This window comes from Oryza brachyantha, chromosome 1 (genome assembly GCF_000231095.2).
Source record: "Oryza brachyantha chromosome 1, ObraRS2, whole genome shotgun sequence".
In the NCBI taxonomy this organism is placed as follows: domain Eukaryota; kingdom Viridiplantae; phylum Streptophyta; class Magnoliopsida; order Poales; family Poaceae; genus Oryza; species Oryza brachyantha.
In genome coordinates, this window is record NC_023163.2 from 15,454,164 (window position 1) to 15,470,437 (window position 16,274).

A 16,274-nucleotide genomic window follows, 5' to 3' on the forward strand; every position below is an offset into this window, starting at 1 on the left:
TCACATTGCTAAGCAGGAAAGCAGGAGCCATGAAGATACCAAACGAGAGATACGGATTGAGCGTGGATTCTAAGCTCTCGAGGAGACATCGCCTCGTCGGCTTTTCGTCTATTACATGCTATCTAAATAATCATTAAAAATGTATAAAAAATTATGAAGATATATTAATATGTGATATATCACTACACAAACATGTAAGTTAAAATATGACTTTTACCATCCATAATAAAAATAAATAGTATGCTTGTGTGGTGATATATCACATATTAATCTATCTTTATAATTTTTTTATATTTTTAATGACTATTTGAATATCATACAATAATAAGAAAACATCCACCCGAGAGGTTAAAACAGTTTTCATGACGGATTACATCAACTTGTCAATAGAAGGACAGACAGACAAATCCATATAAGCAGCAAACATGGTCACTTGGGCAGCGTTTTCAGCTTCTGTAAAAGGGTTGACGTCACAAATTGGCAATGGTTGCAACTGAAGCCTGTAAAAGGGCCAATTATCACAGCAACAAAACAACTTACAGGACACAGGTTAAACTGTGTGAACACTTTCGGCTATATCTACGAATTACGATGCACTGCATCTACATTGATAGCCTCTGATTTATGGAACACAATAATGACATGCCACTCGACAAACTTTGGCCTTAAAAAGGGGTTGTATAGGTGATACACTGCATAAAAATAAATGTTTTTGTTTGCTCAACCCACTATGACGCAAATGGCAGATCAAAATCTACCATTCACTTTTGCAATTGACAGACGAAACAGATGTGTATTAACTGAAAATGGGGAATCAGCAGGTCAACATCATGAAACCACTGCTGTACATACAGATATTGTTACAACAGTTGTACATGCTCAGGCAGCTCAGCTCTAAACCAAAATTGTACATCCCTACCAATTGAAATGTAAGCTGAAGACGTCATTTGTCCAAGGAACAGTTCTTCCATAATCATCACAATCCTCACAAGAACAGTCAGGCAAGAAGCAAGACGAGAAGCACCTTAGCCAAGTAAAGAAGAAACAGTCCACTATTTCTCTGTCTTCACATCTAACGACCTGAGCTCTTGTAATAATTGGTCATATTTCTTTCTTTCCTCAGCAATTTGAGATCGGAGTTTTTGTTCCTAAAGAAGAGAGGACCATTTCATTTATTCTATCAGTCATTCTCAACAATAATTAGTTATAATGAGAACATTGAAGAAATATGTACAAGGGGCATCAAATAGTCTAAAATGTCAAATAATAATGCTTCTGATTGCATTTAGATATGCATTTAGGTTTAAAATTAAGAGAACCTGTATGTGAACTGATTTTGTTTAGTTATGCGGTTCAGGTACCGTCACAATGTGGGTATTGGAGGTTTTTGGTGTTCTTGTGTTTCTTTAAGCTGTAAACGTTGAATGTTTGGTTGCACTTTTTTTCATGAATAATGGGCCATAAGGTGTTGCCTTTCAATTTAATAACAATATGCCTTATTTCTGATTGGGAAATAGTTGTCACTAATTTTCTGAAGAGATGATTAGGTTATAAAAAACATAAGGTCTGGTGTTACTTAATAGGCGTTGGAAAGCCAATCGTTTGGACTGTCGAGGTCTTGATCATCCCAATCAATGCCCGCTTAATAGTGTTAGCCTAAACGGTAAACTCTAGTCGGGCGGTTACCCACTGTCTAGCGTTTAAACGGATTAAACGCCGTTTAAACGGATTAAACATTTTAAACGGTTTTTCTACTTTTTGCACAAAAAATGTCAAAAATACATGATCTAGAACAATATCCTGGATTCAGACCTGGAGCAGCAAGAACTGAACAGAGCAGGGGGGCGTGAAGAGGAACTGGAGCAGGAGCAGCAACACCTGGATTCAGACTTCAGAGCAGCCGGTCGTGAGGAGCAAAGGGGCGGTGCTGTGCTGGCCATGGGGAGTGAAGCAAAGGGGCACCGCCGCCACGCCAGCCGTGAGGCCATGAGGACAAGGCGGAGCAGAGCCGTGCCCGCCATGGGGTAAGAAGCAAAGGAGCGGCGTCGCGCCGGCCGTGGTTAGGGCATGAGGACAAGATCGAGATGAGAAAAAAAGTCGTCTGTGCGAGAAGAGGGAAAAAGTGTGTTCTGTGCGGCGGTTGAAACCCTAGCACCCTCTAGTGCAATTTTTGGCTCCTGCCCAGCCTAGCGCGATGCGCGATCTGGTCATGAAATTTTGGTTCGCCAAGTCGGCGTTTAGTCCTCTCTCCCACCGTTTAAACGGGCCGAATACCGTTTCGTTTTGCCCGTTTAAACGGTTTCGACCCGTTTAAACGGTCGCCCCATTTAAATCAGTGTTTAGGCCCTAAACGAGACAGATTTGCTCCGTCTACTGTTTAGATGCCGTTTAAACGGACTAAACGGCCGTTTAGGCGAACACTGGCACTTATTATGTGATCAGGAGGAAAACATGCAGCATTTGCTTAAGACAGTCATTGGTGGGATTGTAAGTTGCAATAGCAAATATCAGGGCCAGATGAACTCAACTCCATTAATTGGTGCAGAGAAGTGTTGCAGCAAGTAGAAGCAACACCGGAAAGGTTTCAATTCCTTGGTTGTGTTGGTGGCTTGATCGTAATGGAAGCATAGGAATGGATGTCACTATTGAGGGGACATTGCCTAATTGCAATGTTATCATGCAGGACATTAGGGATGAGGCCATATTATGGTGTATGGCGAGGGCCAAAGGCCTTAGTAGCTTTTGACTGTAGATATCGCTGATCATGGTCCTTTTGAATATTTTGGCAAGCCCTTTTGGACTAAACCTTGCCCTAATTGTCTTGTTTGAGTCTTCTTAGACTTTACATGTGGGCTCAGTGGTATTTCCAAACTTTCATGTGGTTTCTCTTTCCTATGCAACCAGAAATGAATATTCTACTGAGCATGGTGTCCACAAACTAATTTCCATGTTTACATAGTGTCGTCTCCCAAAAAAGTCACTTCGTGTGGTGTCCTACAGCTAAAACCGCAAAGTCAAAGATTTCGAGTAGCAAATTTTTCCTATAATGATGCGCAGCTCTCCTGTGTTGAAGAAAAAGAAAGAAAAATGGTAGAAATTCTGCCTACGTTTTCACCGTGAATCTCCCTTCCCCACAGCAATAATATTTTAGAAGCTCGGATAAAACATCATGGGAGAAATTATGCATCCTAATTCCTAATTAATATGTGGTGAAGTCAACGGTGAGACACTAGTTGAATAAAAGATAATACCTTCAGAGCAAGTTGTTTTGCGGACTCCTCGTATTGTAAGCATCTGAAAAAAATTACAGGTTAAACAACATAATATACAAGCAGGATGCGCAGCTTTGTCATTATTGAAACTTTTGTCTCAGAAACCAAACAATAAAATAGTAGTACCTCCTTCACAAATCACAATGTAAGACTTTTTAACATTACCTAGATTCATATAGATGCTAATGAATCTAGACATATATACAAATAATATACATTGATTAATAGATGAATATAGACAGCTAAAAAAGTCTTACAATACAAAACGGAGAGAGCAGTAAGTATTTGAACTTATATTACACAGAAGAACAGTAGTAGACAACTGGACTTTTCCAGCGTGCAGCTGTTAAGCATTAATTAAGCTATTATTAAATAATCAATAGGTAATCAACTGACTTTTTACACCTAAAGCAGGTTACATTAGCAGATTTTACTTTGTAGTGTTTCTTTAAGAGGTAGTTTGAACTTTGATGAAGCCTCGTCTTTTTGTTCTCCCTGCTGGAGTTGGTTGCTCAACTCTTCACTCTATTTGTATCTCCCGAAGAGTACATTCTCACTCTAGAGTCTAGACTCTAAAGCTCGCTGCACACAGGCACTAATGCAAAAGGGAAGGACCACAAGGGATGGACAAAAAAAATATCATTTTGTCTGTTACTCCCATGCAAACAGGCCAACAACTAAACAAGTGCAGAGTTAATCACTTAACAGACAAATGCATGCAGACAGCAGCTACCTTGATTGACTTTCTATGCCATCAATGCTATTACATGCAACATGAAGTGCTCGGTTAAACTACCAAACTCGATTCTATCCTATGTATGAAATGTACTCGCATGAATTCAAGACAGAGACCCAAGCTACTCAACAATTCCTATATCTGCATGTAAATCAAGAACAGCATGCAAGAAAGAACAAACTTAGCATATGAATGTGTGCATCGGATGAAAGGATCATGCACTGACTTAACAAAATGTGATAAGTTGATTCCAAACACTTCTGACAGCTTTCCATTTCTCCTATTGGTAAAGGGTTCATGGGTTCATATTCCTCAACTACTATATCATCCATAACAAGATGAACCATATGCAGGCAAAGACCTGTAACTCAATTGCTTTTAATGAAGTACTTGTTCCTTAGAGAATGGCAAAATTACAATACAGCAAAAGGAAGCACAAAATGTGCAAGTTTGGGATATTGTACTTACTCGCCACGTAACTTGTCATTCTCCAGTGTCAAAGTCCTGTATTCGTTAAACCGTCTCCGTTGAGAAACATCTGAGGGCTGTCAAAAGAGGACAGAAAATTAGTTGTGTAACAATATTCAGCAATTTATAGGCATTCCTGCCCGCACACTGCGTATGATTAAAAAACTAGTAAAGATTTTTAGGTTTCTCCCACTTGGTTGGGATGGCCCATATCTCCTTGCTTTTCTTCTTCTCTTCTTTGGCTTACCAGATTTTTAGTGAATTTGGGGTGTTCAAAACCTGTAGCTTAACATTACACAAGCCCCCAAAACCTTGTAATTTGTGAAATTTAATCTTAAAACAAAACCTGCTTCTATGATGGTAGAAAAGCTGGCAAGCGTAGGCACAGTCCATGGAGTGTTATGGTACTATTTAAAATCTCAACTTCAAGCTCAAGTGTTAATCAGACAAAATATGTCAATGGTTTGATGCATTTTACTTTTCTATTACCATTTACCATAATTTTCACATGTTAATGGATTTGAACTTGAAATTTATTTTGGGAATGTGTGTTGTTACTTTTCAACTTATCTAAGCAAGTTGCATGATTACACCCTAAGAGTGACTTACACCTCATATGACAACATAGTGTTTTCAGGTAAGGTAAAAGTTTTCATATCTAATCATAGTTAACCAAATAAGGTTTAGATATTCAATAAATCATCAGTTAATAGTTTCCACTGCTTGTCAGCTGATACTTACAACTCCATCTTGGTCGGCACTGTCTGTCTTGGATCCAAGGGCATCAAAATTTCTCTTTAATCCCATTTCTGTTAAATGTCAGAAAAACATTGACACCACAATGGATAATTAAAGGAATGGACCTGAAAAAAATCAATTATTTGCTCTTTTGACACCAAATAAAAATTATTACGTTTTTGCCTTAATACTGGGTTCATAAATGTAGGGACAGCAGATCTGCTTGTCGGAATATCAGCAGCCAATAGCTGACGTGGAGCACTTGGCGGGGAACTGCCAGCATTCATCTGATTGGCACGATAAAGTGCACGGGATGCTTTAGGTAATTTTTTGTTGTCATAACCAATACGATGGCAATGCAGGTCCCTACAAATATAATTAGTTAAGAGCATGGAAGTCTGAGTGACAAAAATCACCATTCCAAATAAAGAACTACAGCACAACAGTAACACACCAAACACCAATAGATAAATTAAAATTAAGAGATTTCATAGTAGTTATCACAAAGTTGTATAGAAATCCCAGAGGATGATATCAACAACTAGTGGGTGTTGCATCGCAAATGAATTATTTTTTGGTTTTGTTCAATATTGGAGCTAAAAATAGATGTAATAGACTATTGGATATTTTTTTTTACATGACAGATAGCTGCCTATCTCTACTACTTAAAAACGGAGTCGTCCTCCTTCCCCTCTTTCTACGCACGGCGCGTGTACTCTCAAAAAAAGAACGACACACAAAAAGAAAATAACCACACACAGCAAAAAAGAAAAAAAAACAACTGCCCAGTGCCCACCAAAACCGGAAGGCCTCTACGGATGCACGCACGTGCATGGTAAAAAAGGGGAAAAATAATTAAAAAAAGAACGAAAATGCCCAACAAATAAGGATAATTAAAAAAAGAACGAAAATGCCCAACAAATAAGGAACAAACAAACAAATCGCATACCATATATCCAAAAAAAAGTACGAATGCAACTGCCAAAATAAACCCACGTAAAGAAAAAAAGAAAAAAAACGCAGATCACATGATTCTTTCTCATCCCTACCCTTCTATGCACAGCTGGTGTTCATCTAAAATAAACCCATTTTGACACAAAAAAGAAAAAAAAAACAAAATAATCCCCATATCAAGGGCATATCGTAGTTGTCGATCCGAATGAGGGTTGTTGTCTACCGTTGCCGTTTGGAGTTGTGGCAGCGGCATGGAGTTCCACGGTGCCATGGCTACCAAAGCTGCACGATAGCTTGCAGGCAACGTGTCGCCGCCGTCGCCATCAATCTGATCTGGAGGAGCTCCCTCTCAGGTGGTGTGCCGTCAATCATCAAGAGGGTCATGTCCACCTCTTCATACGATTGCTTCTTTTTACTAAGAAATTCTATTATATATAGTATTAAATGATATATTTATATTATATGATTGTTTATGGATGTGAAATGTTTTATATGTTATTTTTTGTTACATATTATCCATATTATTTTTCCTTTGTGTTATAAATTTATGCTTTGAGTAAACTATTTCGTTGTTAAATATAGCCCCGTTGCAACGCATGGCATGTAACTAGTTAGGTGAAAACAATAGTGCTGTGCCCATCAGTCTCGATCCCAAGTTTAGTTACCTGATTATTTACTGTCAGACCCATGGTCCTGCCACCTTGCAGGACAAATATGCTGAAACCCTGCTGGGCATACATTTTCTCTACTTTAATGGTTGTGGGTAGTTCAACTTTATCACGTAAATGTTAGTATGCGTTAACAAATATTACTACTATAATTAAGTAAAAGAGCAACTAGCCAGCCTTTGGAAAGGGCAAGGCTGGTATTAAGGAAGTTGGTGAAATTAAATGGGAGGAGATTGTGATTTGTTAAGAAGAGAAAGTAGGTGGGAAACTTTAGTGGTGAAAGTTTGTGATTGGATGAAAAGAGAATGTAGGTGTATAATTAGTTATATTTTGGGATAAATTTTTGAATGATAGAAGTTACTCTCTTCGTTCCATATTGTAAGGCTTTCTGGACTTGTCTAGATTCATCCATTGGTCCATGTAAATGGTTTGTATATGTGTCTAAATTCATTATCATCCATATAAATCTAAATAAGGCTAGAAAGTCTTATATTGTGGAACGGAGGGAGTATATAGATTTACCACAAATGAAATTGTTAATGTCTCAGCAACCATATGATGGTAGCAATCCCACTGGACTAAGTATGACAAGAAAGCAATTTTGCAGCTGTGGGTTGAGGATTTAAAATCTTGAGTTAGCAGTCAAATGTGAGATTGCATCTCAGAAATGGAATTATATCTCTGTGACTGCAGAAGTGGTAAGACCTTAATATTTTGAGTCACAAATGTCCAGTATGAATTGAGCATGAAGATGTGTGCATTTGTAGGTTTTATTCATGACATCATGCACCTGCATGTGTGTTGTAAGCATGCCATGTACAGTGCACACTTGCTTGTGAGTTGTGAGCACATCTGTGAACTGCGTTTCTGTGTATGTACAGCCATAGAAGATTGATGACGTGGACTTTGATTCAAATCCAAATAACTACCATGCAAAGAAGACCAGACAACATGGCTTGTGTTCATGGATTAGGTTTCTCAAGAGAAACATAGATGGGACATGAACATGAGAGGCAGGGGATACTTCATTATGTCTTGCTTGCCATAACTAAATATTTGAGATAAGACCTAACAGAAATAAGATGAAACAAACTCTGAGTTTCACATGGACTCAGAGGGTCATGTACTCAACCAATAAGCATGCAAACTTTTCATCTACAAATAATCCTAACATAACAAAACTCAAAGGGCAGTAACACTATGCAGTATTCCCTCATGCATCGTTGTGGCATCGCATGCTAGTGCTGTGCACCACTGACATTGCTCATGTGCTGTTTCATCTCTCACAGCTTCTTAGAACGACTAATCAAACCCCAAAGAGAAGTACACCAACAATCAAGAACATGACAAAGTTGAAATAGTTAAAAGAACAAAAAAATTACCAATATTCATATGTCATTTCTTTCAAGCGGTTCTCAAGCCTTTGGTAAAGGACCGACTTCTCAAAATCTTGCTTGTCATGGGTAGGTTTGATAAAGTTTGCCTCCAAAATGCCTGAAAATGCCAATAGAAATTAAAGCATACCCACCGTTATTCTTCTAATATAAATTACATTGACCACCCAGCTTTGGATAGAAAACATCTCTTACCCACAACTCCGCGGCCTTTGCCATATGAGTTATTCGCAACCTTCCAGAAAGGCTGCCAAAAATTTGGAAGTGACTTTTACTCAGTAAAAGAAGCAACATAGATTGATCCAGAAAATACCATTGTGAAAATCATATCCAATTAATGGCGGCCTATGGAAAATCCGTATCAAAGTTAAGTCGAGACAGATAATTTGTTTTTTCTCAAATATCTGGAAAATAATCCAGCGACAGCATTGGAAGAGTTCTCACAAGTGTACTATTATACAATTGGAGGGCGGGCAATGTCAGAATAAATAAAAATTCAAGGCAATGAGTACATCACATTTACTTGCTTTTGAGATGTCATCTGTACTGACTACCAAACAATGGCCAGCAGCAGCACATTCAATGAAAATCCCTGTCATGTTGACAGTCAACATGATTCCACGGACCACAAAAAAGAGCATAAAAACTAGGGTGGAATCATAGGTGATAAGAACTACTACTTCCATCCCAAAATATAGCTACTTTTATTCAAATTTTGTCCCAAAATATAGCTACCTAGGACATGTAAAAGGTGGCTTTTACCCCATTACTCCCCAAGTCTCCATACTACCCCTAGTGGCCCCTATTACCCCACTAGCACTTGAGACCCACACCCCCACCCATACTATTCTCAATCCTATCAAACTCCATGCACTAACAAGGGGCATCTTAGACCTTTCACTCCAATCCTTAATTTCCCCAAAACCATACTAGGTAGCTATATTTTGGGACAGGGGGCAAGAATAATCCAGTATAGCTGACCATACACTAAAGGTGTGGTCAATGAGGAAAATGAGCATCCATTGATTTAAAATGTAATCAGTAGAACACAGCCCAGAGCTATCAACCAACTCAAGGGAAATCATCAATATCAGATGGATCAAGTTTGGCCGAGTTTAGCTAAATCAGGATTAAGAAATTCCATATACTGACGAATACCATTGTTCCAGATGGCGGTAATTGTCAAGTCAATGATGGGTCTAAGACTACACTTACCATTTAAGTGGCCATGAAATGCACAAGCTTTCAGGCAAAAAACAGAAGATACTTCGTAGCATGACAAGCGATAAGACATCATGTTGCATTTGTTAGGTGCTTCTGTTTTTGTTGCAACAATGGACATCTATTGAGATTGACTCAAAATAGGTGCTTCTCAATCAGTAAGGCAATAATACCAAAAGTTAATACCGAGACAATATACTTAGCTATCTTTTGCAGCGCCAATATCAACATGTCAATGTGATGAGATAACTGGAATGCAAGGCAATATCTATGTATTTGAGTTAGCCTTTTTTTTTAATGGAAACAATTTGTTTGTAACATGGCGCTTAATTGTGTTCGTTCAATTCATCCTATCAAATGCAGAACTAGCAATGAAAGAAAAGTAAATCAAACAGTATCCATCATGTGCCATGCAAAGAAGAAAGTCCTCACCGCTATTAAACGATTCTTGTGGTATACATTAAAGCCTTGTACATCAATGTCTGGGGCGCCTTTGACAAATCCAATGGTTGTTATTGCAGATAGCTAAATATGAACGATACAAGGAAGTTAATCATAGAAGAATTTCTGCAAATTCAAACTTTTACATCCAGCACATTGAAGATATAGCCTAAGTAGAGTATTGTGTAAAATAAGAGGAAAAAAATGTAAACATGGTTGTTAAGTCGCACGATTAATCGTGATTAGTCGGCGATTAATCGTGATTAGTCGGCGATTAATCGTAAAATCATTCAACCCCCACGACCAAAAGCCTACGACTCGACCAAATGAGAAGTCATGCGACTTCTTCAACTTGCTGTCGACTTTCAACGAATAATCGTGCTCAAATCGAATAAGCCGGGCGACTTTGGCAGTGACAGGGCTATTAGCCCATACATTGGGTGGGTACTGGGCCATATATTGGCTGGCCCATCAAGAAAGGGGATACTATAGCAAAGAGAGGAGGAAACCCTAGCCCCACTCCCACAGCCAGCCGCCAGGCATTGAGTAGAAAGAGCAGGGGCGTGAGACTGAGTGCCGCCATGGGCGTGCGACGAGCGCCGGCTGCAGATCTGCGCCTCCAGTGGTCCAGCCAACCTCCTCCTTCCCTCTTGCTCTCATCCTCTTCCATCTCCTTGGCTTCATCTTCTCTCAAATCACTTGTTGACTTGTTGTCTTGCTTGGTGCATTAGAAGACATAGTTTATACTATATAAAATACTAAAAACAGTATAATAGTAGTACAGTCTATATAGTCCATCCCTGATTTTTGGCATAGCAAGTTGACAGACTAGTCGTGGACAAGTCGATGACTAGTCGTCGATTAGTCGACCAAGTCGACAAGTCGTTCGAGGCATACCTCGACTCGACTTTATGACTTAACCATGCATGTAAACATTTTGGTTGATTAAAAACCATAGAAGTGCCTAAGGGTTTGGGTGATCCATGCTATAGCTTTATCCAGAGGTAGCATGTCAGGTACAAAAATATCAAAAAAGTCATAATCTTGTTTTACCTAGCAGCTAACAAGATTGTGTTAGGAAAGAAACTTGCACAACATAGAGCATTCAAGCCAAACTAGACATGCATGACAACCCTTTTAGAACAGACATAAATAGGACTAATGGTGGGACTCCCTCATGAACCATGATGCATGACCATGTCCATTTCTTAAAATATACTATAATCACAATCAAGGTAGCTACAAGAGATATCTCCCACTTCCTAGAGATCTGCAAAAACAGATTATGAACACTAGTATTCAGAAGCTAAAGAGAAGCCTGCCTAGCCAACACCTAACAAGAATGTTGTATTTTCGCACTTTTTGGATATGAGTGATGAGAGATAAACCACAATTCTATCAAGATAAAGTTCCCTTAGTTTGCAATTTGTTTTCCTGCAGTTGGACACTTCTATAAGTGGTGTCAGTTGCCAAATGCAAGTATCATAAAACAAGGATACGAATAAGAATTCAATAGTACCAAATCACCAACTGAAATAGGTTATGATGCTCATAGGAGCAACCAGTCAACAATATAGAGCTAAATAAACACCTGAACAGCCAGAGAGTAGTTAATGGATGGAACGAGTTCATAAAAAAGAGTTTGTTGAGTAGTATTCCATTGAGCAGAAAAGGTGAAAATGAACAATATGCTTCACAAATATGAATTGCACGTACCTCTGCAAGCCCAGCAATTTGTGGTTTATACAACACGCATTCAGGATACATTAAATCATTTATTACATTATGTGATTCTACGTCATGTCCACGCAGCACTATTCTGAAATTATCAGGAATGTGAAGATACAAGACAGATGTGTATGCCTGCTTTAATTCAGACAGAAACGAAAATAAAAATATCAGCACAACAAAATAAATAAAAACGATTTTAGCAAACCAGTAAATGGGGATCAATGCTTAACTCTAAGAGAATAACGGAGTCGGGTTGAAACATAGCTCTGTGTTGCAATCTTCTCTGCCTTATTGGTTTTCACCTTCTTGTGTGACCCAGTAATGAGGATATCCTAAAATATTGAATGCAAATGATCAATTACAGTTTAACATAATACATGCAGATGATGGTATAACTAGTCATATAAGGAACCCAACACACAGCTAGAAACATGTTGCATGTAGGATGAACAAACACTTGTAGTAGGTAGTATGCAATGAGCATTGAACATGACAATGTATCAAATCTGTGCCAACTCTATAGAAGCACCATACCATGTTTATGGCATGTTTCCCATTCAGATTGAGATGATTATGTCTGCCATGTTAATCAAGCTGATTATGGCCGCATTCGTTTGGCTGGGTAAGTAACCCAGATTCCTTCGTTTTCACGTGCACGCTTCCCAAACTGCTAAACAGTGTGTGTTTTGCAAAAATTTTCTATAGTAAAGTTGTTTTAAAAAGTAATATTAATCTATTTTTTATATTTTTATAATTAGTAATTGATTAATCATGTACTAATCTATTACTACGTTTTTCGCGCCGGTTACTTATCCCACAACCGAACGTAGCCTATGTCTTGTCATGTTAATCAATAGCTCTCTTACAATACAAATGGTGCTAAAAGATGATTTATGAATAGGTTTGCCTACTACCATAATGATCATACATTCCCCAATCCATATGGCCTCCTGGTTCAAACCTCACATGGAGAACTGCTATATGAAAGTTGGAAGGAGGAAGGTGTAATTTAAACATGCCCAAAAATGTGCCATGTGATTTGGCAGAACGAGAGGAACACATCCACTTCATGAGAAATGCTTCCATTCATGACACTTCAATAGGTGTTGAACTACTTGAAACACTCGATGAGTGGAACTTGCCATTTATTCGTGCATTACAGCTTGTCTAACTCTCAAAGAGTGAAGCATAGAAGCTCATAAGCACAACATCGGTAGGTAGTACCCAATAGAAACCTAAAATAGGCCAGCATTACTTACCTTCTCATCAGAGTTGAAATCAAGCTCCATATCCCCATCATCATTGAACCAGAGGTTGAATACAATTATCTTTGTTCCATGCTCTCCGATATCATCGAACTGTATCATGCAAAAACCACTTGAACAATCTTGAAAGATATCTCAAATAAGACGATAAGTTGGTTCTAAACAATCTGCCAAAATATATATAGTACATGCTCTAGAAGGAGAAAAGACATTCACATGAACTAACACAACTCTTTGGTTAAATTTCAGTTCCATCAAATTAAATCTTTTGCCAAAAGTAATAGTCATCATTTTCAGCATAGCATAAACTCATACCATGTTTCAGTTCTGGTCTATGTACATTTTACTGAATAACTGATCTTCAACCATTTTAATACTTTATAGTACCTAAACTTCCAATAGTTTCAACAATTAGCCAAATCATTTTGCAAGTCGTTTAGGAGGCTAAAATATTATTGAGTATGTATGCAACTCTGTTTGTAATATACATGCTACTCTGTTTCAGCCTGATATATCTTCCATAACACATCCATTATTTATAAAAATATCGGTACATGACATTTTGTAACAAAATAATACATACTTGTTTAAGCAACTCGGCTTCACTAGCAAAAGGAGACCATTTTAAGAGGATTGCTAAATTTGAAGAGAAGAGCTTCTGATCATGACGCAGCATCTGAGTATATGAAGCGGTTGTCGGATCGTACTGATAATCAACCTGCACAAGAAAGAGAACATCAAAAGAGAGAATACATATATTGACTTATGAAAACTTATAATAAAATGTCAGAACATATTATGAACCTACCGTTGGAACCAAAACATCATCACAACCAGTTTCCATCAAAAATGTGTATGAAAGAAGACCAATGCTTCTTGTTGGCACCCTACAGAACCAAGGTGGAGAAATTTTACATAATAAACAGGCTGACAGAAGGTTTAGTGGGATCGGATGAGCTTAAGTGTTTGTCTTGTCAGCAACATGCGGAAGTAACATATAAAATGCATAATTCTCTTATTAAGTTTCACTTATACTTGTTTCCAGATAACACAAAAAAGGTTAAAATCAGCATATGGCAGCAATTTCTTCTAGAACCCACAGTTACAATGAAAATGTTGCGAAAGGCACGAAGCCACGGACATTTATTTCCTTTTACATAAGGTTTGCACGCTTATAAGTTGCAAGTGGTGTCTGGTTTTGCTTCTCTTCTATCCCTGAGCAGTGCTGTTAGAACTTTCTAAGATAGATCCTCAGAGTTTATTACATTACAAAATATCTTCGTTGCTTGTTGTGTAACGATGAACAGCCAAACTTCCAGAGTTTGAAAAGGATGAATACCAGTTATTTTGGTTTTGTGTAAAAACAATCACATCTGCTCCAAGCCTCATTGTGCTAGTTTTGAAGCCATTTCCATCTGGTACAACAAAAAACATTAAATCCAACAGAAGGGCCCCAGATATCAATTTCACAAAGAACTGAAAAAAAAAGTACACAAGGCTGTACATTGCCCAATGAAAGCATCGGACTGCTTATCCGAAAATCCAAAGCTCATGCAGCGTCTCAACCCCTCTGGATCCATTCCCCCTCCATCATCTTGCACAGGTGGAAAAATAAGACATTCTCACTTATCCAATTAAGATTTTCTATAAAAATAGAGGAGTCACATATATTTTATATAATTGAATCTGCCAACCTTGAATCAACAATGAGGGGTTCCCATCTCTTGGGTTTGTAAATTCATCAACACGAACAAATGTTGCCCCGGTGTTAACCTGATATAGATTGTGCAATATAATAAATCATACAGTACGTATATCAATGTATTTTTAGCATCAGAAGTTTGAAACGGGATGTGCTTGTTAATTACCTCATCTATTGCATTATCAAGAAGCTCGGCAATGGCTGAAAAATGATAAGCCCAATATTAAACATAAAATCAGCGGAAAAATGCCATATAATGTGATGCAAAGTGCATACATCATTATTCTTTTTCAAGGGAATAATAAAAAGGAACCGCAAATACCTGCATGACTAGTTAAGTCATAAAAGGTAATATTTTATCTATAGATACACGATGAATAAATGTGTTTATCAAGGTTGTGAATATAGCGGACCACATATTTGTTATAGTGACGTTCCCTGACTCAAAGCTCAAAAGGTACAGTCATGACAGTAGTGATGGGCGTCGCAGCATTTTAAATTGCAAATGATGTTTTCAATCCTCAAAAATAATGAAAGCATTCACAATTTCAATTTGTTTATATTGAAGATAGTACTTCCATCAGTAAAAGTGTTCTTGACTTGAGTGAATGCATGTTTACAAGCATAAATTGATTAATGCCATTGGGCAAACAAGAGATACGATCCAGCAAAACTAAATGATTCCTTACTAAAGGAAATACAATTAGTAGAAACTTGGGTGCAATTGTGCAAAAAATAATTTTATTGCCTAAAAAAGGACTAGTTTCCACTAAAAAGATTTGGAAAATCTCGTACCACCGAAAGCCCATTTGTGTGAAGTAGCATTCGAATGGAGGAACTTGGGATTAATCCGTAGCCGGTTCCGCCCACCTGCACACACAAATCGCAACTTTCCCAGTCAGCTTCCTCAAACCGTCAAACGAGAACCCTAGTTGCTAGCTTAGCTTACCGAGGGCATCGGTGTCGGGGTTGCGCTGGGCGACGACGTAGTCCCCCGACTTCCAGAACTGGCGGCAGAGGCGCGGCGGCGGGAGCGCGGGGACCCCGGGGGACGAGGAGGCGCGCGCGGCCAGGAGGGGCACCGGCAGGGGCAACGGGAGCTCCTCCTTGACGGGCACGAGCGCCCCGCCGCCGCCGCCCACGCCCACGCCCACGCCCGGGGGCTGGAGCGGGTACAGCAGGGCGGGCTTCACATCGACGAGGGAGTTCGGCGTGACGTCATGAGGGGACGCGGGGACGACGCGGCGCGCGCCGCCGCTGGTGCTGGGGGCGAGCTCCTCCTGCCCACCGCCGCCGTCGTCGTCGCTGGAGAGATCGATCACTTCGGCGGCGGACCGCATCGCCGCCGGCGCCGAGGAGGAGGCGGCGGGTGAGCGGTGTTTTTTATTAGGGCTCTCTCTAGTCTCTCTCTCTCTCTCTCTCTAGTCTCTCTCTCTCTCTCTCTCTCTCGCCGTGTGAGAAAACGGAAACTCGCATCGCAGGAAGTTTTGGCGACCATGCACACTCATCTCTACCTGCCGTTTGCCGCTCAGAGAGTAGCGCGCCGTAAAAAATGGAAATTGCTTACCGCTTTTCGGTTGCCACTCGAAACACCGAAAAGAAAAGGCAAAATGGGTCTTCACTCTTCGGCTGAAATTTTTGTGTTGCGGGTTACGGAAATAGAAATACTATACAATATAATAAT

General features: G+C 39.2%; 1 protein-coding gene across 2 annotated transcripts; it reads right to left on the minus strand.

Moving 5' to 3' along the window:
* Positions 1 to 459: 459 nt before the first annotated feature.
* Positions 460 to 16,072, minus strand: LOC102721607 (protein MICRORCHIDIA 6-like). 2 transcript variants are annotated; one of them, XM_040521435.1, is made up of 19 exons: positions 15,540 to 16,072; positions 15,386 to 15,460; positions 14,757 to 14,791; positions 14,583 to 14,661; positions 14,393 to 14,482; positions 14,228 to 14,303; positions 13,697 to 13,775; positions 13,472 to 13,606; positions 12,883 to 12,981; positions 11,854 to 11,955; positions 11,609 to 11,758; positions 9,884 to 9,976; positions 8,426 to 8,477; positions 8,219 to 8,330; positions 5,390 to 5,580; positions 5,218 to 5,285; positions 4,477 to 4,553; positions 3,252 to 3,294; positions 460 to 1,148 (listed from the first exon to the last, which is right to left on the minus strand). In XM_040521435.1, exons 1-19 carry the CDS (start codon positions 15,928 to 15,930, stop codon positions 1,053 to 1,055), a joined length of 2,043 nt encoding a protein of 680 aa, XP_040377369.1. In that variant the 5' UTR covers positions 15,931 to 16,072; the 3' UTR covers positions 460 to 1,052. The 2 variants fall into 2 exon arrangements, with proteins under 2 accessions (XP_040377369.1, XP_015688978.2); XM_015833492.2 differs by having other exon boundaries at positions 11,609 to 11,755; positions 15,540 to 16,071.
* Positions 16,073 to 16,274: the final 202 nt, after the last annotated feature.